This window comes from Dromiciops gliroides, chromosome 2 (genome assembly GCF_019393635.1).
Source record: "Dromiciops gliroides isolate mDroGli1 chromosome 2, mDroGli1.pri, whole genome shotgun sequence".
Taxonomy (NCBI): domain Eukaryota; kingdom Metazoa; phylum Chordata; class Mammalia; order Microbiotheria; family Microbiotheriidae; genus Dromiciops; species Dromiciops gliroides.
This window is the reverse complement of record NC_057862.1, coordinates 663,119,909-663,147,784: the sequence shown is the minus strand read 5'-3', so window position 1 is coordinate 663,147,784 and position 27,876 is coordinate 663,119,909. Positions and strand designations below refer to the sequence as shown.

Sequence of the window (27,876 nt, the reverse complement as noted above, 5' to 3'; positions counted from 1 at the left end):
TGACCCTGGGCAAGTCACTTAACCCTCATTGCCCTGCAAAAACAAAACAAAACAAAAACAAAAAAACCAAAACAAAACAAAACTGATATGGGGCAGCTAGGTGGCACAGTGGATAAAGCACCAGCCTTGGATTCAGGAGGACCTGAATTCAAATCCGGCCTCAGACACTTGACACTAGCTGTGTGACCCCAAGGTCACTTAACCCTCATTGCCCTGCAAAAAACAAACAAAAAAACCCACCGATATGGACAAATACCTCCCAATCTCACTGGATATGGCTAATATCCAAGAATCTTCATAGGAAGATGGACATTATTTTAGAGAAGACTTCAAGAGACAAAGGCTATTTCAGGTCACTAGGTTCTCTGTCAAGCAACCTACAGCCTCCAACATATAAGAAGACTAAGTATCAAAGTGCCAAGAACGACATCAGAAAATGCTAATACCAGTTCTATGAAGCAACTGAACTGACTTAGCAGAGCAAACAAGGTTCTGAGGATCAGCAGAATTACCATAAGGCACTATTTGAGCTGCGGATAGAGTGGAGTGGGAGTCAATTAGAAAATGGGGATAGTGATATACAACTCCTGGAAGTCCTGATTCTGGACATGACCTTGAGCAATCAGGGTTGGCCTTCATAAACCTCATACCCCATGTCCAAGGTCTCCCAAGCACTGTACAAGACAAGCTCCGACAGGCCTGTTATGATATACAGGAGCTTCATACCACCTTTTCCTTAAGTAATGGCTTTGAAAATCTGGGCATCATCTGATCCATAGCCAATTTAAGCTAACCCAAGCCCAGGGAAGCGTAGAAAAATTGTTTGTTTGCTTTTTTTCTTAGGAGGTACTAGTCCTTCTGGTTGAATTATAGGACCACTCTCCCCATCTGAACACCCCTTCCCAGATAACACTCCTTAAAGAAAAAAAAAATCTTTAATTGTGATGTAGAATCAAACTGATACTTCGAAATTCCTGGCAAAGAGTCTTGTGCTAGTTTATGGTCACTTTTGGGATTATGAAAATAAAGGTGAATTGAATTTTTGTTAATCCCCCCATCATTGCCTTCTTGTAGCAGAGGGACTTGCATAGCTCAATGGAACTACGAGGTAAACTGTGCAGGGTTACCCAAGGTAGACAGGTCACTGTGGAGAGTTCTGACAAAAGGTGATCCATTAGAGAATGAAATGTCAAATCACTTCACCATTTTTACCAAGAAAACGCTGTGGACAATATTAAAATGACAAAAGGGATGAAATCATAACATGAACCTCTCAGGTTGGAAAGTATCCAAAATGCTAAAAGGGGAAGGGTGATGGACAAGTACAAGTAGCTCCAGTACTAAATGAAGCAGCTGGGCCAAAGTCGACAGGAAGCTCAGCTATGAATGTGTCTGGTAATGAAAGGAAAGTTCAGTGCTGTAAAGATCAGTATTGCATAGGAACCTGGAATGTAAGATCTATGTACCAAGATGGATATGGTCAAATAGGGGATAGAAAAATTAAATATCCAACATGCTGGGTGTCAGTGACCTTAAGTGGACAGGAATTGAGTGAATTTAATTTTGGTGATCACTGCATATACTACAGTGGGTAGTGTATGTATGCATGTATGCATATTATATACATATATCAGTTGTTTCAAATGTATTAATTCTATATTGATTAGTTCTATGAAAACCTACATCTTTTAGAAATAACATTGATAAAAATGTCACATTTCTAAAAGAGGTTGGAATACTAAAGTAGGAAATCAAAAGATAATTAGAATAACAGACAAGTTTGGCCTTGGAGTACAAAATGAAGCAGGGCAGAGACTAATAAGAGTTTTGTCAAAATAACTCACTAATCATACCAAATGCTTTTTTCTCAATCCAAAAGGCAATATCACTGGATGGTCAAGATAGAAATCAAATTGATTATATACTTTTCAGCCAAAAGTAGAAAATACAGTCAGTTAAAAGAAGACCTGGAGCTGATTATAGCTCAGATCATGAGCTTCTTATTAGAAAATTGAAGAAAACAGACCACAGAGGTGTGACCTAAATAACATCCCTTATGAAGAGGCAAGAATGAACAGATTCAACAGATTAAATCTTATATTTATGTTTAAGGTACAGTCAAATATTTCAAAATGTTATGAGATTAAACAATGGTGTAATAATTTTAGGGCCAAAATAGTAATCTATTATTTAGTCAGATTAAGTCAGGAGCATTTTGTTTTTAAAGAAAAGAACTTCAGGGCAATCAGTTATCTTTGTGGCGAGTAACATGGACTATCCTGCATTACCTCAAAGGGAAAGTGAATTTTACTTAGGATTATTAATTAATTTGGGATTAACATCTGTGTGTGGATATGGAGCATGTTCGCAAGTGTGAATATGTTTTACTATAAACAATTCATTTGATGAGCACTTTGTAGTATACAATTTGGAATTAGTATATTTACACATCCCATCCCTGGACTTTTTGCTACAAATGGAGCACAATTTGCAAGTTTTAGGTAAATTCATTTGTGTACTAGAGGCCATCTACTTATGCAAGGTTTAGATTTTTATTGGTCTACTCCTCCTGGGGGAATGGGGGAGGATGAATTTGAATTAATGAGTTCTAGAAGGGGAAAAAAATTGAATGGAAAAATTTGGAGTTTTAAATAATTGGAGTAAAAAAATTGAGCAAAAATTTTGAGAAAGCAACAAGATCATATACTTAAGTAATTTAAAAGGTTGTAAGAATTCTGCTTTCTATAACATTTGATATATTTAGTTTTTGATTTTTCAGTTTGTCTTTGAATTTCTTAAATATGTCAATGTAGTAATTTGCTAACTTACATGGTAGGAAGTTAAATGATAGTGGAGTCAATGCAAACTTAGAAAAGCACTCTTAGTCCTAGCTTATATGTCTACTTTGGTAAATATTAACTCTTTAAACAAAAGGACTCATTTTCAAGTCAGATTCTCATTTTTTTTTTTAAAGATCCTTCACTCTTCTGATAGCAATGTTTAAACCAATTACAGAAATTTAGAAAAAGAAACAGTAAGGGATAATTAAGGATTGAAATTCTCTGAAATCTCAAGTAAACTATGGGTTCTTTTTTTTTTTTTTTAGTGAGGCAACTGGGGCCAAGCGACTTGCCCAGGGTCACACAGCTAGTTAAGTATTAAGTGTCTGAGGCCGGATCTGAACTCAGGTACTCCTGACTCCAGGGCCGGCGCTCTATCCACTGCGCCATCTAGCTGCCCCTAAACTATGGGTTCTTAATGCTATCATAGCCACCAGGTTGAGAAGTGGTCATTGGAGAAGTAATAATTGAGAGAGCTTAGTAAACTCTATTGAAATTTGTTTTGTAAAAGATTTTAGCAAGAAAATCTAAGAATCTACAAGTGATAGTGAACCAGAGAAGCAAGTATGTTGAAGAGGAGCCTTCTTCAGAGCTACCCTGAGAATGAGACCTTTTCTAGAATGTTCTAGACAATATGTTTCCACAGAACCAGACAGCTATATGGGACATCTAGGATCCAAGATGAAATGTGCTAATAAGATAGACATTGAGAGTGAGTTATTATGATGGAATACTACAGTGCTATGAGAAATGATGAGCAGGTTGATTGTAGAAAAACATGGAAAGAATTGAATAAAATAATGAAGAGCCAAACCAAGAGAACAATGGACATGGTATGATAACAGCAATATAATTCAAGGAATAACTGCGAACAACAAAGCTATTTTGAGTGTTATAAATATTCAAACCAGTTACCAAGGACCTATAAAGAAAGATGCTATCCATCTCCAGAGAAAGAAATGATAAATAAAAGTAAGCAGAGTAGTTTTTATACACACCCACACACACTTGTGTGTGTGGGTGTGTATAATAGCATTCCCTAGTATGAGGTGAGAGGGGAGGGAGAAAGGAGACAGTTTAGAACTTAAAAAAATTAATTTAATTTTAAAAAAAGAGCAGGTTAGTGGGGTACAAGATTCAGTAGTAAAGTTGTGGATCATTACTACATTACTTTGGCTTTTCTTACACAGTATGTTTGCTGAGTTTTCTTAGCTGCCTTGAGACATGAAAATCTCCCTTCTAAATTCAGTGGTTTTAGGTATTCTTACACTGGCTTGTATTATGATTAATCAGTATTGTTATTCTTTTTCAACTTTGATAAGTTACTGTGTTAAAACCTGTTCTGAAATCCAATGGAAACATTTGTGTTGGTATGTCCTACTGTTAATGACTTAAAAATCTTATAGGATTGGGGCAGCTAGGTGGTGCAGTGGATAAACAACTGGCCCTGGATTCAGGAAGACCTGAGTTCAAATCAGACCTCAGACATTTGACACTTACTAACTGTGTGACCCTGGGCAAGTCACTTAACCCTCATTGCCCTGCCCCCCCCCAAAAAAAAACCTTATAGGATTAACTTATAGATAAGTGAACTATGAGAGATAGCTATCTCTCATTGATCAAAGACGGAATTGAGAAGATTGACTTGATCCTGTCTCATTTTTTTTATTGATCCTATTTGCAGTATATTGCTTTCATCCTGTAAGTGCTTAAGTCATGGTTCTCTGTCTCTGAACTTAGTTCAGAATCCAGCTGGCCTGTAATGAGCTAAGTTTAGAAATGCAGCTCTCCTGCTGATCTTTTCTTGCCTGAAGGAGTTAACTCACCTTTGGGAAAGGGTGTGAACACACAAGAGTCAGATAGTGTCTTGACACCATCCAGCTAACCTTCAAGGATGTCTGGTTCGCTGTCCTGTGTCTGTGCCACTACCTTGCACATGGACTCAAGTAATATACCCTCCTGAAACTCAGGAGAGGAGGAAGGTCATTGCTAGCCCCCATTACCAAAGTATTCTTAATCCCATGATGTCATCTACCCTCTTCTGTACTCCTCAAAACCTTTAAGAAGGGAACTATCTTTTTGCTTCTGCTCTTTGGCACAAAGGGAGGCAAACTATCGACTGATTTATTGACAGGAAGCATGGCCCTGTTAACAAATATTATCTAGCTTGGGGAATTGCTTCACTTTACCTTCTTAAATTTCACCCTTGACAGATGTCAGGCCTTCCCACACTCCTTAGATTCATGTGGAATCTCTCCGGTATGAATTCTGCGATGGATATAAAGTAGTATCCTCTCTCTAAAGGCCTTCCCATATGCATTATTACTACACTGTTAAGGTTTCTCTCCAGAATGAATTATTTGATGCCGAGCAAGATGTGTCTTCAGTTTGAAGGTCTGCTCACATTCACTACATTTAAAAGGTCTCTCTCTAGTATGAATGCTCTGGTGTTGAGTAAGATGTATCTTCTGTTTGAAGGTCTTCCCACATTCCTTACATTCATAAGGTCTCTCTCCAGTGTGAATTCTTTGATGTACAATAAGATCTGAGTTGTAATGGCAAACCTTCCCACACTCCTTACATTTATAAAGAATCTCTCCAGTATGAATTCTCTGGTGCACAGTAAGATATTCCTTTCTCCTAAATGCATTCCCACATTCATTACATTCATAAGGTTTCTCTCCAGTATGAATTCTCTGATGCACAGTGAGTTGTGACTTCCTCCTGAAGGCCTTCCCACATTCACTACATTCATAAGGTTTCTCTCCAGTATGAATTCTCTGATGTTTAATAAGATCGGAGTTCCGGGAGAAAGCTTTCCCACACTCCTTACACTCATAAAGAATCTTTCCAGTATGAATACGCTGATGCACAGTAAGCTGTGTCTTATTCCTGAAGGCCTTCCCACATTCACTACATTCATAAGATTTCTCTCCAGTAAATTCTTTGCTTCCTGAAAGAAGAACAAAGAGCTGATTAGCCCTGCCTTTTCTTTCCTTTCCCAAGGCTCCTACTTGCCCAAAAGGTTTTAGAGCTGTTCTCTTGCCTTCTCAGTGTACCTGTTATATGAAAGTATGATGACTCGACCTTAACATATGTAAATAAATTGGCTTGGAATGAAATTACCTGGAAGATGAATCAGTCCTTACTCTACTGTAAATGTTTGACATTTGAATGGAATAAGGAAAGGAAAGACTATCCATAAAAAGTAGATAACTTTGAGAGCTCCCAAATGTGTCCTTATCATCTGAGGTGAAAATAGGAAGGAAAAAACTGAACATAAAGAAAATGGAGGATCACTGAGTTTAGAGTGAGGAGGAGATAGAAACATAAAGTAAACAGAATAAAGAAGATATTTGAGGAAAAGGGAACCTATCAGACAATCGTTGCCATAAACTTCTGCTAAATATGTAACATCTACATAGTAAGGAACTGATTCAAAATTCTAAGGGTAAGATCCAATTCCAAAAAGGTAAATGATTGAGACACACAGGTATTTTATAAAAAGGAATTAATAATACCTGAAACATTACTCAAAGTCTGATAATTAAGGAACTAAAAATGAAAATAATTTAGAGATATCACCAAATAGCAATCAGATTAGCAAAGACACTTTAAAATAACAAAATTTTGGCAGTTATGTTGAAAGGTATTTATGAAGCTGTTGTTGCCATTTTTCTGAAAAGCATCACAGCCATTTATAGTCACAAAACTTCAAATGCTTTCATTTAATGGTTCCATGATTAAGTCTACATTCTCAAAATGTTATTGAGAGCAAAGAAAGATCTCTCCCCAAAAAATTTTCACAGCAGCTTTTTGTGATGTAGCAAAATGCTGAAAACCAATAGGTCCAGTGATAGGATTATAGCCTCTCACATGAATATAATATTATGCCTTTATGAACATAATTTCAAAGCATAAAAAGAGAATAACAAAATCAAAGACTGAAGAAAGGCAAATTGGTTTATGATTAAATATTTTAAAAGAAAGAAGCAAAGAAACCTTATCATTAAAAGAACACAAAAGAAAACATTAGACAATGACAGAGAAACAAAAAGAGCATATTGTTAATATTTAAGTAATGTGCTTATTTTAAAAGGGAAGATGAATTGATGGAAGTGAGGCAGGAGAATGCCTAGTTAAGATAATCTTCAAGGAATGGAAGAGAAATGTGACTCCTGTATTGAGGCAACAATGTTCTTTGAGAGTAGAGGTATATGTGATAAAGACATGCATAAAAAAGTAACTACTTGAGTTAAAATATGAATTTTAAGTCACAGCTCTTTCACAGGCCAACAGAGCTGTATTTTGCAATGACCTATCAGCTTCGTTTTTATGTAGTCACCTGGACAGATGCTTCTTAGAATATTTGGCTCTGGCAACCAAGAGGCTTCCTTTCTTTCCAACTGGTAGATCACATCTGGTTTGGAAAGTGCAAATCCTGTTCATTGAAAAGGAAAAAGGGTTAACAGTAATCTCAGAATTTTATCATAGAACAGACAGATGAAATACTTCTCACAACTATTAGTAGAAGGGGGGGAAATAGGAATGCAGGGTGCATCTTATACCATCAAGGGCACTGTTTATGTTAATTCTCTCTGAGATTTTTTTTTTCAACCAAGGAGGGTTAAATGGGCTGGTTGGATTGAGAGTTAGGGAGTTTTTTTTTAAATGAAGGGGGAAGAAAAGAAATCACATTTATTACAGAGCACCCTTACAAATTAATAAAAAAATTCAAAACTAGTTCAAGTTCTCTTTGGGGGGAAAAAGCAGATATGCTAGGATAAATCCGAGATACAACAAAGGACCACTGAAGAATATACATTATGGGGGAATTGGTTACAGAATAGGACTTAATCTCTGATTAGCAACAGAGAGGTATGTTTTTGGGAGTGGGGGTGAGGAATGATATTTTTATTTAAAGTTTTGAGTTCCAAATTCTCTCCTTCTCTCCCTGACGTGGTAAGCAGTCAGATATAGGTTATAAATGTGCAGTTATGTAAAATACTACCATGTCAGTCATTTTGTATAAAAAAGCTTGAATAGACTACAAGAAATTAAAGTGAAAAACAGCCTGCTTCAGTCTGTGTTCGATCCATTTCAGTTTTTTCTTTGGAGGTAGATAGTGTGCTTCCTCGTTAGTTCTTTGGAATTGTCTGGGATCATTTTATTGCCGAGAGTAGTTAACTCATTCACGGTTTTTCATGAAATAATATTGCTGTCAATGTGTACAATATTCTCTTGGTTTTGCTCACTTGACCACACATCAATTCATGTGTCTTTATAGGTTTTTCTGAAATCATCCTACTTGTCATTTCTTATAACACAATAATATTCTATTACAGTCATATACCACACTGATGGGCATTCCTTTGATCTCCCAATTCTTAGCCACCACAAAAAGAGCTGACAAATATTTTTGTACACAAAGGTCTTTTTCTCTTTTTTGGGATGTCTTTGGAAGATAACCCTAGCAGTGGTATTGGCTGGATCAAAGGATATGCACAGTTTTATAGCTCTTTGGGCATAGTTCCAAATTGCTCTCCAGAATGGCTGGATCAGTTCACAACTCCACCAACAGTGAATTAGTGTCCCAGTTTTCCCACAACCCTATCACCATGCAACGTTTCCCTTTTTTGTTATACCTGCCACTCTGAAAGGTGCAAGGTGATATTTCAGAGTTGTTTTAATTTGCAATTCTCTGATCAATAGTAATTTAGAGCATTTTTTTTTCATATGACTATAGATAGCTTTGATTTATTTGCCTGAAAACTGCCTGTTCATATCTTTTGGCCATTTATCAATTAAGGAATGACTTGTGGGGCGGCTAGGTGGCACAGTGGATAAAGCACCGGCCCTGGATTCAGGAGTACCTGAGTTCAAATCTGGTCTCAGAAACTTGACACTTACTAGCTGTGTGACTGTGGGCAAGTCACTTAACCCCCATTGCCCCGAAAAAAAAAAAATTTAATAGGAATGACTTGTATTTTTATACATTTGCCTCACTTCTCTCTATATTTAAGAAATTAGGCCTTTATCAGAGATACTTGTTTCTTTTTCTTTTCTTTTCTTTCTTTTTTTTTTTTTTGTGGGGCAATGAGGGTTAAGTGGCTTGCCCAGGGTCACAGAGCTAGTAAGTGTCAAGTGTCTGAGGCCATATTTGAACTCAGGTTCTCCTGAATCCAGGGCCGGTACTTTATCCACTGTGCCACCTAGCTTCCCCCAGAGATACTTGTTTCAAAAATTCTTTCCCAGTTTTCTGCTTTCCTTATAAATTTGTTTGTATTGGTTTTGTTTGTGCAAAACCTTATAATCAAAATGATCTATTTTATAGTTTGTATTGATCTCAATATCTTCTTTGGCCTAAATTCTTTCTCTGTCCGGAAGATACATTTTTTTTTTAAGTGAGGCAATTGGGGTTAAGTGACTTGCCCAGGGTCACACAGCTAGTAAATGTTAAGTGTCTGATGCTAGATTTGAACTCAGGTACTCCTGACTCCAGAGCCAGTGCTCTATCCACTGTGCCACCTAGCTGCCTCAAGATACATTCTTAAGGACAAAAAAAAAAATCAAGATGTCAGTTTCCATTTATACTAAGCAAAGAACCTTTTCTTTGAAACAGCACAAGTACCTATGTCTAGGCTTAAAAAGGATTAGGAATACCTTCCTTTTGTATGCCAAAGGATAACTCTTGAAATTTTGAATGTCTCCATAGTATATATCAAGATTCTCAAGGAGCAGCTGTTCTTACCCAAAGAGACCAGGTTCCTATAGTTCTCCAGCATCACGTCCCTGTACAACTTTTTCTGAGATGGGTTCAAATGTGCCCACTCCTCCTGGGTGAATTCCACAGCCACATCCTGGAATGTCACTGATTCCTGAAACACCAAAAATATTTGGGTTACCCAGGTATAACTCTAACTGTTATGAAGTTCAAATGTAAAGTCTTTGCCAATAGGGATTATTTCATTTATTTATTTGTAGTCCAGTATAGAGCTTTATGCATATCAAACACTTTAAGAATTTCTCTTTTCAGGCTACAAGCTCCTTGAGGGCAGGAGCTATTTTTGCCTTCCTTTGCATCCTCAGAACTGTAGGGTCCAAATTTAATATGGGGAGAGTTCTCTGATTTGCAAAAAGAGTGAAGCTGTGTGTGAAAGCCTTTCCACACTGATTACATTCATAAGGTTCCTCTCTAGTGTGGATTTTCTGATGGATGGCAAGATTAGATTTTGTTCAGACAATCTTTCCACATTGATTACGTTCATAATATTTCTCTCCAGTGTGGATTCCCTGATGTCTAACAAGAACAGAGCTGCGTGTGAAAGTCTTTCCACACTGATTACATTCATAAGGTTTCTCTCCAGTTTGGATCTGCTGATCTGATTCTATAGATTGGTTAAAATCTGTTTCTGAACTCAGGTCATCTCCAGCAGAGGGAGCTGTCTTAGCGTCTCTCTGACCACGTGGTCTAATATGGTCACATCCTTTTTTTCTCTTTCCACATTTTTATGAAAAAATGTCACATCACAATATTGCTAATAAAGAGTATAAAAGTTATAATCACTAGAGTACACAGGCACAATGACATATAAATGATAAATGAATGTAAATGGCTGATAATTAGACATTACATAATCTTCTTTGAGCAAATAAACACATCATCTTGTACATGAATTCTCTATCTAGTATGACAATAACAGATACTTAAAGTGATCATCAAAAAGAAAAAAACTTCAATCAGCAAGACTCAATATTCAATATGTTCATTGATAAATCAAGCAATAGGTTTCAATAACCCTTTTTAAAAAAACATAATCCCATAAACAAACTCATCAAACTCGTGGTTCTCTCAAAAGAAATTGTGATAGCTTCTGAGACCCAATGGCCCCACAGCATATACTTAAAATGTCTTTGAAAATTCACTTAGTTTACAAAATTGAGTTTAAAAAAAAAAGCAAAAACAAAACCAAAAAACAAAAAAGCAAAATGTTTTCTAAGCACCCTTTTGTAATACATGTTACAAATGGTATATATAATAACAGAAGGGAGAAAGAAAAACGACAAAACAAAACTGTTCATTTAAAGTCTTTGAGATCTTGTCTTCCTGGATTGGTAAGATGTCATCAGGAAAACTGGACTCTGGGTTAGACTCTGGTTGTCTCTGGACCCACTTTTTTAGCTGTTGAACTGCTGGATTTTTACTAATCCTTAGCATGGCATTGTCAATGATCAAATTAAACAGTGAGAGTTCTTCAAAATATAACTCATACTCAAACACTCTCTCTCTCTCTCTCTCTCTCCATATATAATATTACAATCCCCCCCCTTTATATAATACAGCACTTAGCACAGTGCCTGGTATGCAGGTGCTTAATTAATGTTTACTACTGTTAATGCATCCAGTGACAATCAGTTTTAAATGTGTTTTTTTGTTTTTCTGTTCTTTACAATGTGCAAATAGGGATCCTATTTGCTACCCTCTGAGCTGAAGCTGTAGTATGCCAAATTCTTTTTCTACTTGATGCAGCAAAAGAGGGAAAATGAAATACCTGAAAATCACTAAGACTTCTCTTCCAGGATAAACATTCACATCCACATCTACAGTCCCTTCAACCAATCAGACTGATCTCCTCAGTACTAGAGTAGCAGTCTTCCTCTCCTCATCCCATCACTGACTGTGCTTCTTAAAATGTGATGCTCTGAAATGAACACAACTGTGCTCAGTGCTTCTGGATCCATAACAGCAAGGGTAAGCACAAGGGACTGCCATAGCCTATCTGAAACACTATGTAAACAAATGTTACGGGGGCAGAGAAAAGATGGCGGAGGAAAGGCAGTGAGCTCTCTAACTCATGACACAATCGCTCTAAAAAACAACTAAATAATGCCATAGGACAATGCCTGGAGCAGCAAAACCCACAGAAGAATATGCTGAAATCATCTTCTAACCAAGAACAGCTTGGAAAGTCAGAAGGAAGGAGCTGCTGTGCTGAGACAGGAGTGCAGCCCAACCCCACAGTCACCCTGACACAGATCCAGTCCCAAGAAGGCTTCACCAGAGAAGGAGATCCCCACAGCCTCTGAATCAGCTGAAGCACCAGTGTCATCTGGAACTAAGCTCACAGTCTGGTGAGAGGGCTGAGCCCTGGGCAGGGGGGAGACTACAGGGGTCTATGCTGGTGCTGAGGTAGAACGTGGGTTTTTCACCCCTGCTGGGAACCAGGAGGTAGGCTTGAGTAGCAGTGGCCCAGGTGGGGAAGGGGCACAGGCTCGTCAGAGTTGACAACCACAACACACAAAGCTGGTTGATTAGCAAGTTGGTCTGGGGTTAGCTTGGGACCAGGGAACAGGCCAAGCAGGTGAAGAATGTGATCCTCCTTAAATCATACCACCTGGGACTTCTGAAGCTTGGGATACTGCAGCCTGGAAACTGTGCCCCACTTTAAGGAGCTAAAAGTCAAGTAAAAGAAAGGCAAGATGAGCAGACAGACAAAGGTGAGGACCATAGAAAGTTTCTTTAGTGACAAGGAAGATCAAGGTGCACCCTCAGAAGATGTCAGCATCAGGGCCCCTATACCTAAAGCTTCCAAGAAAAATATGAATTGGTCTCAGGCCATAGAGGCACTCAAAAAGGACTTTGAAGATAAAGTTAAAGAGGTAGAGGAAAAAATGGAAAGAGAAATGAGGATGATGCAGGAAAGACATGAGAAAAAAGTCAGCAGCTTGAAAAGTCAAATTGGCCAAATGGAAAAGGAGGTACAAAAGCTCTCTGCTGAAAATAATCGCCTAAGAATTAGGACTGAACAAATGGAAGCCAGTGACTTTAAGAGAAACCAAGACACAATAAAGCAAATCCAAATGAATAAAAAATAGAGGGCAATGTGAAATATCTTCTGGGAAAAACTGCTGACCTGGAAAATAGGTCCTGGAGAGATAATTTGAAAATTATTGGTCTACCTGAAAACCATGATCAAGGAAAGAGCTTAGACATCATCTTCGAAGATATTCTCAGGGGAAATTGCCCTGATATTCTAGAAGCAGAAGATAAAATAGAAATTGAAAGAATCCACTAATCACCTCCTGAAAAAGATCCCAAAAGGAAAACTCCCAGGAATATTATAGCCAAATTCCAGAGCTCTCAGGTCAAGGAAAAAATATTGCAAGTTGCCAAAAAGAAAGAATTCAAGTACTGTGGAGCCCCAGTCAGGATAGCACAAGATCTAGCAGCTTCTACATTAAATGACCGGAGGGCATGGAATATGATATTCCAGAGGCCAAAGGAATTGGGATTACAACCAAGAATCACCTACTCAGCAAAACTGAGCATAATATTAAGGTCAAAATGGGAGTAAACTGCAGGTCTACACTTTGAGCTGAGAAATTGATATTATACTGTTAGATGAATAACGAATTATTAATTATGATTTACCTTTTCCCCTTCATTTTCTTTAAAGGCCCTGGGATTCCTGTTAAAGTCTGTCACTCTCTCAAGGGCATGGCTGATTGATGAAATTGCTCCTAGCCCTCAAGGATCATGATTTTGGTAAGTACATCACCCAACTAGGAGACTTAATTTCTGTTTAGAATATAAACAAAATCCAGTCTAAGTGAGTCCTTTCACCAGGGAAAGGAAGCCCTGTCCTTGATCTCCTCCACTAGAATTTAGAATGACCCAGCTCAAAAAGGAACAAGGCAGCTGGAGTGGTCCAGATGGAAACAGTTTCCCTTGCCCAGATTGCTGGAGGCTGAGTCTCATAATCAACCTTTGTTCTCAGGAGGAGGAGATGAAAACTTTTAGCCTACCTCCTCATTAAATGTCCACAAGTCAAGGTTGATTTTCACTTGTCAGTGGAATTTGAGGCATTTCAGGGTTTCCCTTGGGGTCTATGATTGAGACAAACCACTGACAATCAATTTATTGACTGCTGGCCAGCCTTACTAAAAAATTGATTTTTTTTTTGCAGGGCAATTGGGGTTAAGTGACTTGCCCAGGGTCACACAGTTAGTAAGTGTTAAGTGTCTGAGGCCAGATTTGAACTCAGGTCCTCCTGAATCCAGGGCCGGTGCTCTATCCACTTCGCCACCTAGCTGCCCCATAAATTGATTATTAATCCCCCAGAAACTCTGTCTTTTTGGTTTTTATTTGTCTCTAGGCCCAGGTCCTTCTAAATCTAAATCCAGAGCTATTTTCATTGTACCATGTTGCCTGTCCCTTTCTCTACAATCAGATCAAGACCACAACTGAGCTTTTATAGAAAAACATTTATAAGAGTACCCTTTGGGGACAGCAAAAAAACTGGAAACATGTTGAATTATCACCCATAAAGAATGGCTGCAAAAAGCAGCACAGGGATACAACAGACTTATTAAACAGTACAAAATGACAAGTATGAGTAATCCTAAAAAGCACTAGAAAATATGTATTAACTGATCAGTGTGAAATAAGCAGAGCCAACAGAGCATTATACACAAATAAAAATACAATTAAAGGGGGCATCTAGGTGGCTCAGTAAATAAAGCGCTAGCTTCTCCAAGGCCAGAGAGAGAGCCACTTCCTGTGGAGGGACCCTTTTCCTACCTTTTTTCTCCCTCCCCCAAAGGGGAGATCCTTCAAGTTGTGTGGCTGAGACCTATCCTCTGGTGATGACACAGTCCACAGCCTCTGAGGACACTCCCTCTCAGGGCTGGCCAAGTTTAAACTAGGTTTAACAGGGCAAGGCCGGGTGTGGCTCAAAATCTAATCACCTTAAGTGGGTACTTAGTAGTTTCTCATTCACACCCAATTCAAACACTACTAAATCAATCAGGTCAGACCCCTGGGCCTCTGCCAAATTCCACTATTTTACCACATCCCCCACTTTTGTTTCTTTGAGGAACACAGAGTGTTTCCTTGATGAGACACCCCATATCTGATATCAGCAAAATGTGCTTAAAACTGCAAGAATAAGTTTTTTGTCTTGTAAGATCAGGGCTTTTATATCATAGCCTTCAAAGTAATCAATTTAGGATTTCAATGATCTGTTTAAAATGCATATTAACATTGTAAAAGTTGGGTTTTTAAACCTCTTAACAGTATTTTTTTCAGTTACATGTAATGATAGTTTTCAACATTTGTTTTTATAAGATTTTGAGTTCCAAATTTTTCTCCCTCCCTTCCCACACCCCTCCCAATGCCAGCTAGCAATCTGATATGTTATGTATGTACAATCACTGAACATATTTCCACATTTGCCATGTTATGAAAGAAGAATCAAACAAAAGAGAAAAACCTTGAGAAAGAAAAAAACAACAACAAAAGTAAAAATAGTAAGGTTCAATCTGCATTCAGATCCCATAGTTCTTTTTCTAGATGTGGAGAGCATCCATCATGAGTCCTTTGGAACTGTCTTAGATCACTGAGTTGCTGAGAACAGCCAAGTCTATCACAGCTCATCATCATAACAAATTTGCTTTTACCATGTACAATGTTCTCCTAGTTCTACTGCCTTTACTCAGCATCAGTCCACTTAAGTCTTTCCAAGTTTTTCTGAAATCTGCCAGCTCATCACTTCTTACAGCACAATAGTATTCCATTACATTCATATACCACAACTGGTTCAGCCATTCCCCAACTGACAGGCATCCCCTCAATTTCCAATTCTTTGCCACCACATAAAAAAATAAGCTATAAATATTTTTGTACATGTGGGTCCTTTTGCCTTTTTTATGATCTCTTTGGGATACAGACCTAGTAGTGGTATTTCTGGATCAAAGGGTATGCATGGCCCCATTGCCTTTTGGACATAGTTCCAAATGGCTGGATCAGTTCACAACTCCAGCAACAATGTATTAATGTTCCAATTTTCCACATCTTCTCCAACATTTATTACTTTCCTTTTTTGTCATATTAGCCAATCTGCTAGGTGTGAGGTGGTTTTTATCTAATCAACAGTGATCTAGAACATTTTTTCATATGTCAATAAATAGCCTGGATTTCTTCATCTGAAAACTGCCTGTTCACATCCCTTGACCATTTCTTAACTGAGGAATGACTTGTAGTCTTGTAAATTTGATTCAGTCCTCTCTATATTTTAGAAATAAGGCCTCTATCAGAAACAATGGCTATAAAAATTGTTTCTCAGCTTTCTGCTTTCCTTCTAATCTTGGCTGTACTGCATTCTTTTCCCTTGGGAACTTCTAGATTGTGAAGATATGATGGTCTGCTCATCTACAAGGGTCCCAGCGGCATAAACAGTTTATCAGTCTTTTAGACTGGTGCCTGTCTTGCAGCAGTTTGACCCTCAAGAACACACTGAATCCAGCTAAAGGTGGGAATAACAAATTATATTGGGGAGGGGTGTGGGGGGAGGTGAAGTATGTGTGTTCTTCTGGACTCATTCAGGGTTTTCTGCATAGCCCAGGTCCAGTGTTTATGGAAAATATGGGAACTCAAGAAGACAAGCTTAGTTGGCTTGAGGGCAATAAATACAACACCCATTGCAACTAAAAACATTACAAAGCATAGGAATAAATGGAGCTTTTCCTAAAATGCTAAGTGGTGTCTATCATAAACCAAGGGCAGGCATTATCTGTAATGGGGCTAAACTAGAAATCTTCCCAATGAGCTCAGAGTTGAAGCAGGGATGGCCATTATCAAGACTTTTATTCATTATTGTACTAGAAATGCTGGCTATGGTAATAAGACAAGAAGAATAAGGCAACAAGGAAACAAAACTATAACACTTTGTGCATAATATGAAGGTCTATGTGGGAGAACCCTAAAAATAAGTTTGAAAACAAGCTTAAACAATGAACTTTAGCAAAGTCGCAAGATATAAAATAAACCTACATATTCATCAGCATTGCTATATGTTACCAACAAAGTCCAGCAGTAAAAAAAAGAAATTCCATTTATAATAACTGCAGACAGTATAAAATACTAGGGAGTCTATCTACCCAGACATACCTAGGAACCATATGAATATAATTACATAACACTGTAAACACAGAAAAAGACAAGTCTAAACAACTGGAGAACTATTAATTGCTCATGGGTAAGCTAAACCCAACATAACAAAAATGACATTCTGTCTAAATTTACTTATTTGGTACTGTGCCATTCAAACTTCCAAATAATTTTTTATAGAGACAGAAAAAATAATAAAACTCATCTGGAAAAACAAAATGTCAATAATAAAAAGAGAATAAATTTTAAAATGTGAAGGAATAAAGCTTAACAGAAACAGATTTCAAACTCTATTAAAAAGCAGTTGTGTCAAGATAATGGCATGTAATAGATGAGATTTAGCAGATACTCAGGGGCCCACCTGGAGACTGGTTTAAACTGATTGAATTGGATAAGGTAACTGACTGCTGACTGGATTACTGGTTTACTAGATTGTGAACACATCCGGCTGGTACTTAATGGTACTTAAGAAAGTAACTGTTCTCAGAAGCTAACAACTTTGAACCTCGACCACCTTCCAGTCAAGTGAACCGATGAATTTTAATGACACTAGCCAATCAGCTTGAAGAACCTCCCATTTCTGGGAGGGGAAAAGGAAGGAAGAAGCAGACACTGGTGAGAGAGCTTGGCCTCTTTGGCCCTGCCCCAGACATCACATGGTGGCAGAGAATTTGAGAAATGGGAGATTAGGAATGTTAGGATTGCCAGGTTATAGGAAATCTGTTCTCAATCTTTCTCTTTCTTTTACTATATTTCAATAAACCCTTAAAAAATCCTAAAAACCTAAACTCATTTATCAGTGATTTTAGTCAATTTCCCCCCAAAACTGGGGGGGGGGACAGATTAGAACTCACATTTAGAATTTTAAATTACACACAGTAATCATCAAAATAATCTGGTACTGGCAAAGAAATATATTGGTGGATCAATGGAACAGATTAGGTACAAAATATAAAGAGTAAATGATCATAGTAATTCAGTGTTTGATAAAAATCCAAATTTTTGGAGAAAACTCACTATTAGCAAAACTTTCTGGGAAAACTGGAAGGCAAATAATTTGGAACTCAAAATTTAAAAATAAACGTTAAAAAAAACCAAACTAAATGTAAGATAATTTTTTTGTGGGAAGAAGATAAATAGTTGCTCTCTATATTTTTTAGCTCTATATGATTCTCTGATGGCCCCAAGTTCTAGCCTTATAGCATATGAGAAAGGAACTCCCCCAGGGTCTCTGGGCTAAGACAGGTCAGGAAGGACGCCCCCCCACTCACCTGTCCAGCCCGAGCCGGCAGCACCTGAGCCATCCCCTCCTCCTCGGGCTCCCTCCCACGGGGCACAGGTCCTGGGTAGCAAAGGAGGGCGTGAGCGCGGGGGTCAGGCTGGACATCCCCCGCTTCTCCACTGGGGGGGTGGGGAGTGCTGGGGGGAGAGGACCCAAAGGAAATGGCCCCTTCTCCTCGGGAGGGGCCGCTGACTTCGGGACAAACAGGACACTTTCAGGAGGAGGAGAGCCCGGAGCAGCAGCAGCATCAGGGAAGCTGCTTCCGGCTGGGCCTGGCCCCGCTGTCGGTTCCCGCGCGCCCAGTCCCTGGTCGGCTCAGGAGAGAAAACTGCCACAACAAAACAAGGAAAAGAAGGAGAAAGAGCAGGTGTAAGTGACTTCAGAGGGAAATTTCACCCTCCCTTAGAAAAGTGCTCCTGCTGTGAACAAGGCCTTCTGGGAATCGTAGTCTGGAAGCTTTGGCTACTTCTGCGCATGCCTGGAGTCGGGCCCCTCCCCCCTTGGCATGCAGTCCTGCCCAACCTTCCTGCCCCGCCCTTCCCTGCCCTTTCTGCCTTGAAGCCCCGCCCCCTGACCTGGCGCCCCGCCCCCTGCTGCTCCCCTTATCTCTTGTCTGGTCTTCATAGATCCAATGCCTACTGGCAGTCACGACTCTAGGAGTCCCAGAACTGGGGGGGAGGGGCCCTGGGGGCTCCTCTAAACCTAATCCGTCCCCGCCCTCTCCAGCCGGTCCCCTGCTTCCTACTGCAGCCAATGAGCAGCAGTCCACCAGCTCTTATTAGACGCTTCCTGTATGCAGGGACCTTCCCCAGGCCCAGGAGAAGGTCGCCAAGGGAAGCGCTGGGTCCCAGGAAGAAAACCCGCAGGTGTCAGGGAGATGTCTGTGGTGCTCGCTCCCCTCCCCGGGGCTGCCAGAGACACGTGGAGGAGATGGAGGCTGGGCGAGCCGGAGGAGCAGGACACGAGTGGGCACAGGGCAGCCAGGAGACGTCAAGGGGGCGCCGGCCCTGTTTGGGGGTCGGTGGCAGGAGAAGTGACCAGGACCGCAAGGCAGAGCCTCTCCATCCCTTCTGGGCTTCTGTTTTCTCTGCTCTGGGGACTGTCTGGCTGGGCTTGGAGGATGCAGGTCATCTGGCCTGGACGATGGGGGACATGGGCCTGTGTATGCCCAGTGCTTTACAGGGATTCTCTCCTGTGGTCCTCCCGACAACCTGGGCAGCAGGTGCTGGTATAGTCCCCATTTTATAGATGTGGGGACCAAGGTGAAGTGACTGACCAGGATCACACAGCCAGCAAGTACTTGAAGATGAATTTGAACTCAGGCCTTTGACTTCATACTCAGAACTCTTATCCACTGCACTACCTAGCTTCCCCATCTTTATCTCTTAGCATTGAAAGAATTGGCAGATGGGATTGCTGAGTCATGGACTGTAATATATGCAAGATCATGAACAGAAGGAGATAAACAACAGAAGAAACAGAAATGTCCAAATTTTCAAAAAAAGGGAAGAGAAAGAATCAGCAAACTGTATGTGCATGTTGTTGCTCAGTCGTGTTCAAATCTTAGTGACCCCATTTAGGGTTTTCTTGTTAAAGATACTGGAGTGGTTTGCCATTTCCTTCCCCATCTTATTTTAGAGAGGTGGAGACTGAGGCAAACAGGGTTAAGTGACTTGCCCAGGGTCACACAGCTAAGTGTCTGAAACTGGATTTAAACTCAGGTCTTTATCCACTGCACCACCTAGATGCCCAGTGAAGTTGCTTTTATTTTGTGACAAAATTCTAAGTTGCCTTTTTAAGTATTACTGATGTTTGTTTTTATATTATCTTTTTCTTTCCAAATATAGTCTTCCTCCTTCCCTATTCAAAGAATCATCCCTTATGACAAAAAATAGAGAAAAAAGAGTTCAACAAATCTATTGTATTTACCAACTCAGTATAAGACATCTTCCACAAATATAATCTACCACATCTGCAAAGAGGAGAAGAGGAAGAATTCAGAAAGAAGGAAAGGGCATCTCTCTTCCTTTACTCTTCTGAGATATTACTTTGAAAAACAAAGAAGAGGCAAAATTTATTGCCTATGGAAATACCTATTCCTTGAGCAAAAAATAGCACCATGGAACTTAAACTGTCAGATTTACAAAATGTATTCTGTTAAATGTGTTTTATATCACAACTTCATACTTTTACCATGTATTTTTATTTTTTATCATAAAAGTATTTTCTAGTTACATGTAGAGATAGTTTTCATCATTTGTTTTTATAAGATTTCTAGTTCCAAATTTTTCTCCTTCCCTCCTCTCCCCTCTCCCCAAGACATCAAGCAGTCCAATATAGGTTATATATGTATAATCACATTAAACATATTTCTGCATTAGTCATGAAAGAAGAATGAGGACAAAAGGGAAAAACCTCAAAAAACAAAACAAAAAAAAAAAGTAGAGTATGATTCAATCTGGACATGGATATTAATTTTTGATAAGATAGACAAAATGATTGAAAATATGTTGTCTTTATAAACACTCCTGACATCCTTTTCTAGTAATAGTGCATGACTATCACACATATGGAAATTAAAGAATACAAGAATTTACTTATCTCTTATGTGACAGACATGTATTTAATTCTTTATTGTTTCCCTAGGTCAGGGAAATTTTTCCCCCAAAGAATTGTGGGGTGTTCTTTCATCTGCTAAAAGATTTATCCCCCCTCCCAAAAGCAAGCAAAAATCTGGTTACTTTCTTACATTAAGTGATTTTTAGAAATAAGTTAACCCCTTTTACTCCTCTTCATTTGTTTTAAACAATGATTAACATAGGTTGTTTTTTTTCCCCAATAAACTTTCCCTAATGTAATCCAGGTATATCAGATTGCTGAAGGAAAATTTCATTGTATCTTTTACTCTAACGACATAGGCGGTGTGATGTTTCATATGAATGAGAAAAATTATATTCTAAAAAGGGTTTTGGAAGAATATAAAACTGCATGTGGGCCTTAGAAAAAATTTTAATATTGAGTGAAAAATGCTTAAGCTATAATTTTTATATTATAAAGCACATTAATGTTAAATTGATCCAAATCTTTGCTAGTATTTGGATGTATTTTAACATCAAATAACTGGAGAGTAGAATTTATACCTTGATATTATAAAATCTTTTACTTTCAAATTAAACTACGAAAAAATTGTAATTTGACTATATTGTCTATTTTGAGAAGCAAATTTGCCTTGATTCAGAGGTATGTCCCCATGGAGTAAAATACTTTAGAGGGAAGTCAGTGCTGAAGGGATGAGCGAAACTCAGGAATGAAATGCTATTCCAATTAAGTAGAAAACTGAGTATTTTCTGGATATACCAAAGTCTATCCATATTGAATATATAAACCAACTTAAACTGAAAAAAAAGTATAGATGATAGAAGCAAGACCAGATAAGAAAGAATAATCATATGGTCCTGGAAAAACTGTAAGACTTGATTACTTCTATGTACCTTTGTCAGAAACAAATTAGCAAAAATGAACAATAAAGAAGTAAAAGACATGAATAACATTTTATTTTTTTTAATTGGGTAATTTAGATGTATTAAATCTCTGACAATAACTGAATGGAAATACAAATGAGCATACATATAAATAGCACTCATTGTCCCTTTACAAAAATTAAATGTAGCAGTTAGGTGGTTTAGTGGATTGTAGAGTGCTGAGCCTGGAGTCAGGGAGACCTAAGTTCAAATCTGACCTCAAACACTTACTGGCTTTTTTATCTTAGACAAGTCATTTAACCCTATTTGTCTCTCTCCTCTGTAAAATGAGCTGGAGAAGGAAATGGCAAACCACTCCAGTATCTCTGTTAGGAAAACCCTAACTGGGGTCACAAAGAGTTGGGCATGACTAAAAAACTGACTGAAGAAAGGGGAAAAAAAACTAACAAAAATACAAAAAAGCAGAAATATTAGATACATGTTTTGCTACACTACAATGCAACAAGTTATATTCAGTAAAGGGCAACTGATGAATACATTTTTATTAATTGGGGACTAAAATGCTTGACCCTAAGATTTGTTAATCAAAGAAAAAAGTCACAAATACAATAGTTAATTTCATTAAATGAAAGGACAATGAGACAACATACTAAAAATCTGGGATGTAGTTAAAGTAGCTTCCCTAACTTACATATGAGAAATGCATATTAAACAATTAAAGTAATTTTGAAAAGTCAGCAAATCCCTGATTGTTGTTACTGTTGCCATCCTTGTTTTTCCTGATTTTCCCAGGTTATTATCTGATTACTCTGTCCTACTTTGGTTATCCTGGTAAGGTGTACAGGTTAAGGAAGGATGAGACTGGGGGCAGCTAGGTGGCGCAGTAGATAGAGCATCAGCACTGGAGTCAGGAGGACCTGAGTTCAAAATCCAACCCTAGACACTTGACACTTACTAGCTGTCTGACCCTGGGCAAGTCACTTAACCCCAATTGCCTCACCAAAAAATAAAAACATAAAAAAAGAAATAAAACCTTTATAAAAAGGGGGTGGCTAGGTGGCACAGTGGATAAAGCACCGACCCTGGATTCCGGAGTACCTGAGTTCAAATCCAGCCTCAGACAGTTGATAGTTACTAGCCGTGTGACCCTGGGCAAGTCACTTAACCCCCATTGCCCCACAAAAAAAAAAAAATCAGGTGCAAAGTAGGATGAGGGAGCACCCCCCAGCAATATCATTAATTATACTTGTGAAGTCATGCAAAACATATTAGCCATTTTGAAAAAAAAAAGCAAGAAATATAATAAAAATGAAAAAAGTATAAGCTTCAATCAATGTTGGAGTTCATTAGTTCTCTCTTTGCAGGTGGATAATGATCTTTTCTTCAGCTGTGGCCCTGAGGTCAAAATGAAGTTCAATCCTTTTGTGACCTCTGACCAAAGCAAGAACTACAAGAGGCATTTCAATGCCCCTTCTCACATACAGAGGAGTAGGTCTTTGCCTCTTTATTTTATTTTATTTTATTTTTTTTAGTGAGGCAATTTGGGTTAAGTGACTTGCCCAGAGTCACACAGCTAGTAAGTGTTAAGTGTCTGAGGCCGGATTTGAACTCAGGTACTCCTGACTCCAGGGCTGGTGCTCTATGTCTTTGCCTCTTTATGAGGAGCTGAGACATAAGTACAATTTCTGCTCCATGCCAAAAAAGCTAGGATTAAAACCAAGAATCACCTACCCAGCAAACCTGAGTATAAATAATTCTTGGGTTTGGGGCAGGGGGAGTGGATATTCAATGAAGTAGAGGACTTTAAAGTATTCCTGATGAAAAGACAAGAGCTGAATAGAAAATCTGACTTTCAGATATAAGACCTAAGAGAAACATAAAAAGGTAAACAGGAAAGAGAAATTTTAAGGGACTCAATAAGGTTAAACTATTTACATTTTCACATGGCAAAATGATACTTGTAACTCCTAAAAACTTTCTCGGTATTAGGGCAGTTAGAAGGAGTGTATACAGACAAAGGGCACGACGGGGCTGCTTAGGTGGCTCAGTGGATAGAGCACCAGCCCTGGAGTCAGGAGTACCTGAGTTCAAATCCGGCCCCAGACACTTAACACTTACTAGCTGTGTGACCCTGGGCAAGTCACTTAACCCCAAATGACTCACTAAAAAAACCAAACAAACAAAAAACCAAAGGGCACGGGTCTGAGTTGAATATGATGGGATGATGATCTTTTAAAAAAAATTAAGGGATAAGAAAGAGGAATGCACTGGGAGAAGATGAAGGGGAGATGTAGAAATTATCTGACATAGAAGAGGCTTGAAAGAGCTTTTACAATGGAGAGAACCTTGCGGAGGTTGGAGGGAATGTGTGAACCTTACTCTCATCAGAATTGGCTCAAAGAGGGAATAACATATATGAAGAACTGAGTAAATCATAGAAATAAGAGCCATTCCTCAGTTGATAAATGGTCAAAGGATATAAACAGGCAGCTTTTAGACAGGCAGATTTCAGATAATCAAAGCTATCTATAGTCATATGAAAAAAAATGCTCCAAATCACTGTTGATTAGAGAAGTGCAAATTAGAGCTACCACCTCATACCTATCAGATTGGCTGATAAGGCAGAAATAGAAAATGACAAATATTGGAGGGGATGTGGGAAAATTGAGATACTAATTAACTGTTGGTGAAGTCATGAACTGATTCAACCATTCTGAAGAGCAATTTGGATCTATGTGCAAGGGGCTATAAAATCATGCCTACCCTTTGACCCAGCAATACTACTTTTAGGTCTGTATCCCAAAAGAGATTAAAAAACAAAAAGGAAAAGGACCTATCTGTACACAAATATTTATACCAGCTCTTTTAGTGGTGGCAAGGAATTGTAAATTGAGGGAATTTGGGGAAGGGCTGAACAAGCTGTTGTATATGATTGTGATAGAGTGCCTCTCTGATGTAAGAAATGAAGAGCAGGATGCTCTTAAAAAACTTGGAAAGATGTATGTGAACTGAGACAGAGTAAAGTGAGCAGAACCAGGAGATCACTGTATATAGTAACAGCAATACTGAATGATGATCAACTATGAAAGACAATTGACTATTCTCAGCAATACAATGAGCCAAGACAATTCTTAAGAACTTATGATGAAAGATGGGATCCATCTCCAGAGAAAGAACTGATGAAGTCTGAATGCAGGTTGAAGTATATTTTTTCTTTATTTTTCTTCTTATTATTGTTGGGTTTTTTTGCTGTGTTTTCTTTTACAACATGACTAACATGGAAGTATGTTTTGCATGACTGCACATGTAAAAACCTATGTCAAATTGCTTGCTGTCTCAATGAGGGAGTGAGGAGATGGAAGGAAAAATTGGGAATTTAAATTTTAAAAAATGAATGTTAATTTTTTTTACATATAATGGGGAAAACATTTTTTAAAATTAACAAAATTGATAAAGCTTTAGCCAACTTTTTTTTTTTAGTGAGGCAATTGGGGTTAAGTGACTTGCCCAGGGTCACACAGCTAGTAAGTGTTAAGTGTCTGAGGCTGGATTTGAACTCAGGTACTCCTGAATCCAGGACTGGTACTCTATCCACTGTGCCACCTAGCTGCCCCAACTTATTTTTTTAAAAGGGGGAAAAGCAAAACTATAAAATATATAATTAACATGATGAAACAAGAAAATCAGAATAAAAATAATTATCAGTACCCACTATATAAAGTTATGTTTTTTTTAAATGAGAATATTAAAAAATCACAATGGAAAAATACTGAAACTAACAGAAAACCTAATAGAAATTTTAAATAATCTGGTCCCTGTAAAGGAAAAGGACCTAAGTGAAAAAGGAACTATCAAAGTAAAAAAAGTAACTCCTGGTTCTGACATTTACAGTTGACTTCCATGAAACTTTAAATAACACTTAATGCCCATACTACACAAATTTTTGTATAGTTGAGAATCGAGAAGGAAAGTACATTATCAGACTCCTTTAAAGTGACAAATATAGCTATGTTTGTGGGATATTCGTTGCCTGGGCAATTCGCCAACAGATTAATGTTATTCTGAAGTACCAAATATAATTTAATTGGACTAATCTAATTCTAGACTATTTTCTTCTCTAAATATAAAAAATTAAGTTTTACTGTTTTGTAGTTATATTTGTTGGTCAGTTGTTCCAGTCATGTCCAGCTCTTTGTGACCTAATTTGTGGTTTTCTTGTCAGTTACTGCAGTGATTTCCCATTTCCTTCTCCATCTCATTTTACAAATGAGAAACAAGCAAACAGTGTTAAGGCACTTGGCCAGCATTACACAACTAGTCAGTGTCTGAGACTGGATTTGATTCATGAAGATGAGTCTTCTTGATTCCAAGCCCAGTGCTCTATCCACTGCACCACCTGGCTGCCTTGTTTTTAAATACTTTTATTTTATTAAATATTTCCCAAGTACATGTAAGAAAAAAATTTAATATTTTTTAAAAACATTTTGAGTTCCAAATTCTCTACCTCCCTCAAACTCCTGAGAAGGCACATAATTTGATGTCAATTATACATTTTATTTGTTTGTTTGTTTGTTTGTTTTGCGGGGCAATGAGGGTTAAGTGACTTGCCCAGGGTCACACAGCTAGCAAGTGTCAAGTGTCTGAGGCCAGATTTGAACTCAGGTACTCCTGAATCCAGGGCCGGTGCTTTATCCACTGCCCCAATTATACATTTTAAATTTATACATTTTAAATCATGTAAAACATATTTCTATATTAGCCACTTTGAAAAGGAAAACATATCCCACACCCTCCCACCCCAAATAAAGAAATTAAGAGTTCATCAGTTCTCTTTCTGGAGGGGGATAGCCTTGTTCATTTGGAATTGTCTTGGATCACTGTCTTGATCAGAGTAGCCAAGTCTTTCAGTCGATCAGCCTTACTATTATTGTTTCTGTGTACAAGGTACTCCTGGTTCTGTTCACTAAGTTTTTCTGAAATCTGCCTGCTGCTCATTTCTTAGAGCACAATAGTATTACATCACAGTCATACACCAGAACTTGTTGATCAAATCTCCAGTTGATGGGCATCCCCATAATTTCTAATTTTTTGCCACCATAAAAAGAGATTCAATAAATATTTTAGTACATGTAGGTCCTTTTCCTTTTTTTTTTTTTAATGATCTCTTTGGGATACAGACCTGGTAGTGGTATTGTTGGGTGGAAGGGAATGGAGTTTTATAGCCTTTTGGGTATGGATCTAAATTGTTCGCCAGAATGATTGGACCAACTAATGCAACCGTGTATTAGTGTCCCTATTTTTTTTTTACAGAGTTGTTTTCATTTGCATTTCCCTAATTTAAAGCATCCCCCCCCCATAACCATTGATAGCTTTGAATTATTCTTCTGAAAACAGCTGTTCTTATCCTTTGACTAATAAGCAATCGGGAAGGGGCAGCTAGGTGGCACAGTGAATAAAGCACTGGCCCTGGATTCAGGAGGACCTGAGTTCAAATTCAGCCTCATACACTTGACACTAGCTGTGTGACCCTGGGCAAGTTACTTAACCCTCATTGCCCTGCAAAAACAAAACAAACAGGAAAAAAAAATAAACAATGGGGGAATGGCCATTATTTTTATAAATTTGGCTTAGTTCCATATATATATATATATATATATATATATATATATATATATTTTTTTTTTTTTTTGGTTTGGTTTGTTTGTTTGTTTTTGTATTTTTTTCCGGGCAAATGGGGGTTAAGTGACTTGCCCAGGGTCACACAGCTAGTGTTAAGTGTCTGAAACTGAATTTGAACTCAGGTCCTCCTGAATCTAGGGCTGGTGCTTTATCCACTGCACCACCTAGCTGCCCTGAGTTCCTTATATATTTAAGAAATCAGATCTTTATTAAAGAAACTTGCAAATTTTTCCAGTTTCCTTTTTTCTAATGTTAACTGCACATTGTGTGTGTGTGCATCCATGTGTGTTTGTACACAAAAATTTTAATTTCATCTGATCAAAATTATTCCTTTATTTCCTGTAATTTTCCTGGTCATAACCTTTTCCTTTATCCATAGATTTGGTCAATACATTTTTTCATGCTCCTTTAATTTACTTATGATATTCCCCTCTGTGTCCACTTTCACTTAATCTTACTATATGGTGTGAGATGTAGGTCTATGCCTAGTTTCTACCAAACTTTCTATTTTTCTCAAAAAATTGTCAAATGAGGAGTTCTTGCCCCAAGAACTTAGATCTTTGGGCATATCAAATATTAGACTACTATGGTCACTTACTACTATGTATTGTCTACCTAATTTACTCCATTTATCTATCACTAATT

At 38.1% G+C, this 27,876-nt stretch overlaps 1 protein-coding gene and 1 pseudogene across 1 annotated transcript in view; one reads left to right on the top strand and one right to left on the bottom strand.

Annotated features, from left to right (window-relative positions):
* Positions 1 to 244: 244 nt before the first annotated feature.
* Positions 245 to 5,105, top strand: LOC122739582 (annotated as a pseudogene).
* The window catches only part of LOC122739581 (zinc finger protein 420-like), a 63,188-nt gene continuing 39,281 nt past the window's right edge, over positions 3,970 to 27,876 (bottom strand). Inside the window, exons 5-9 of the mRNA XM_043981257.1 lie at positions 18,885 to 19,228; positions 18,060 to 18,281; positions 9,592 to 9,718; positions 7,186 to 7,281; positions 3,970 to 5,793 (exon numbers count right to left, since the gene is read on the bottom strand). Of these exons, the coding sequence (XP_043837192.1) occupies positions 5,174 to 5,793; positions 7,186 to 7,281; positions 9,592 to 9,718; positions 18,060 to 18,281; positions 18,885 to 19,228 (1,409 nt within the window). The 3' untranslated portion in view covers positions 3,970 to 5,173. The remainder of the gene's footprint in view (positions 5,794 to 7,185; positions 7,282 to 9,591; positions 9,719 to 18,059; positions 18,282 to 18,884; positions 19,229 to 27,876) is intronic.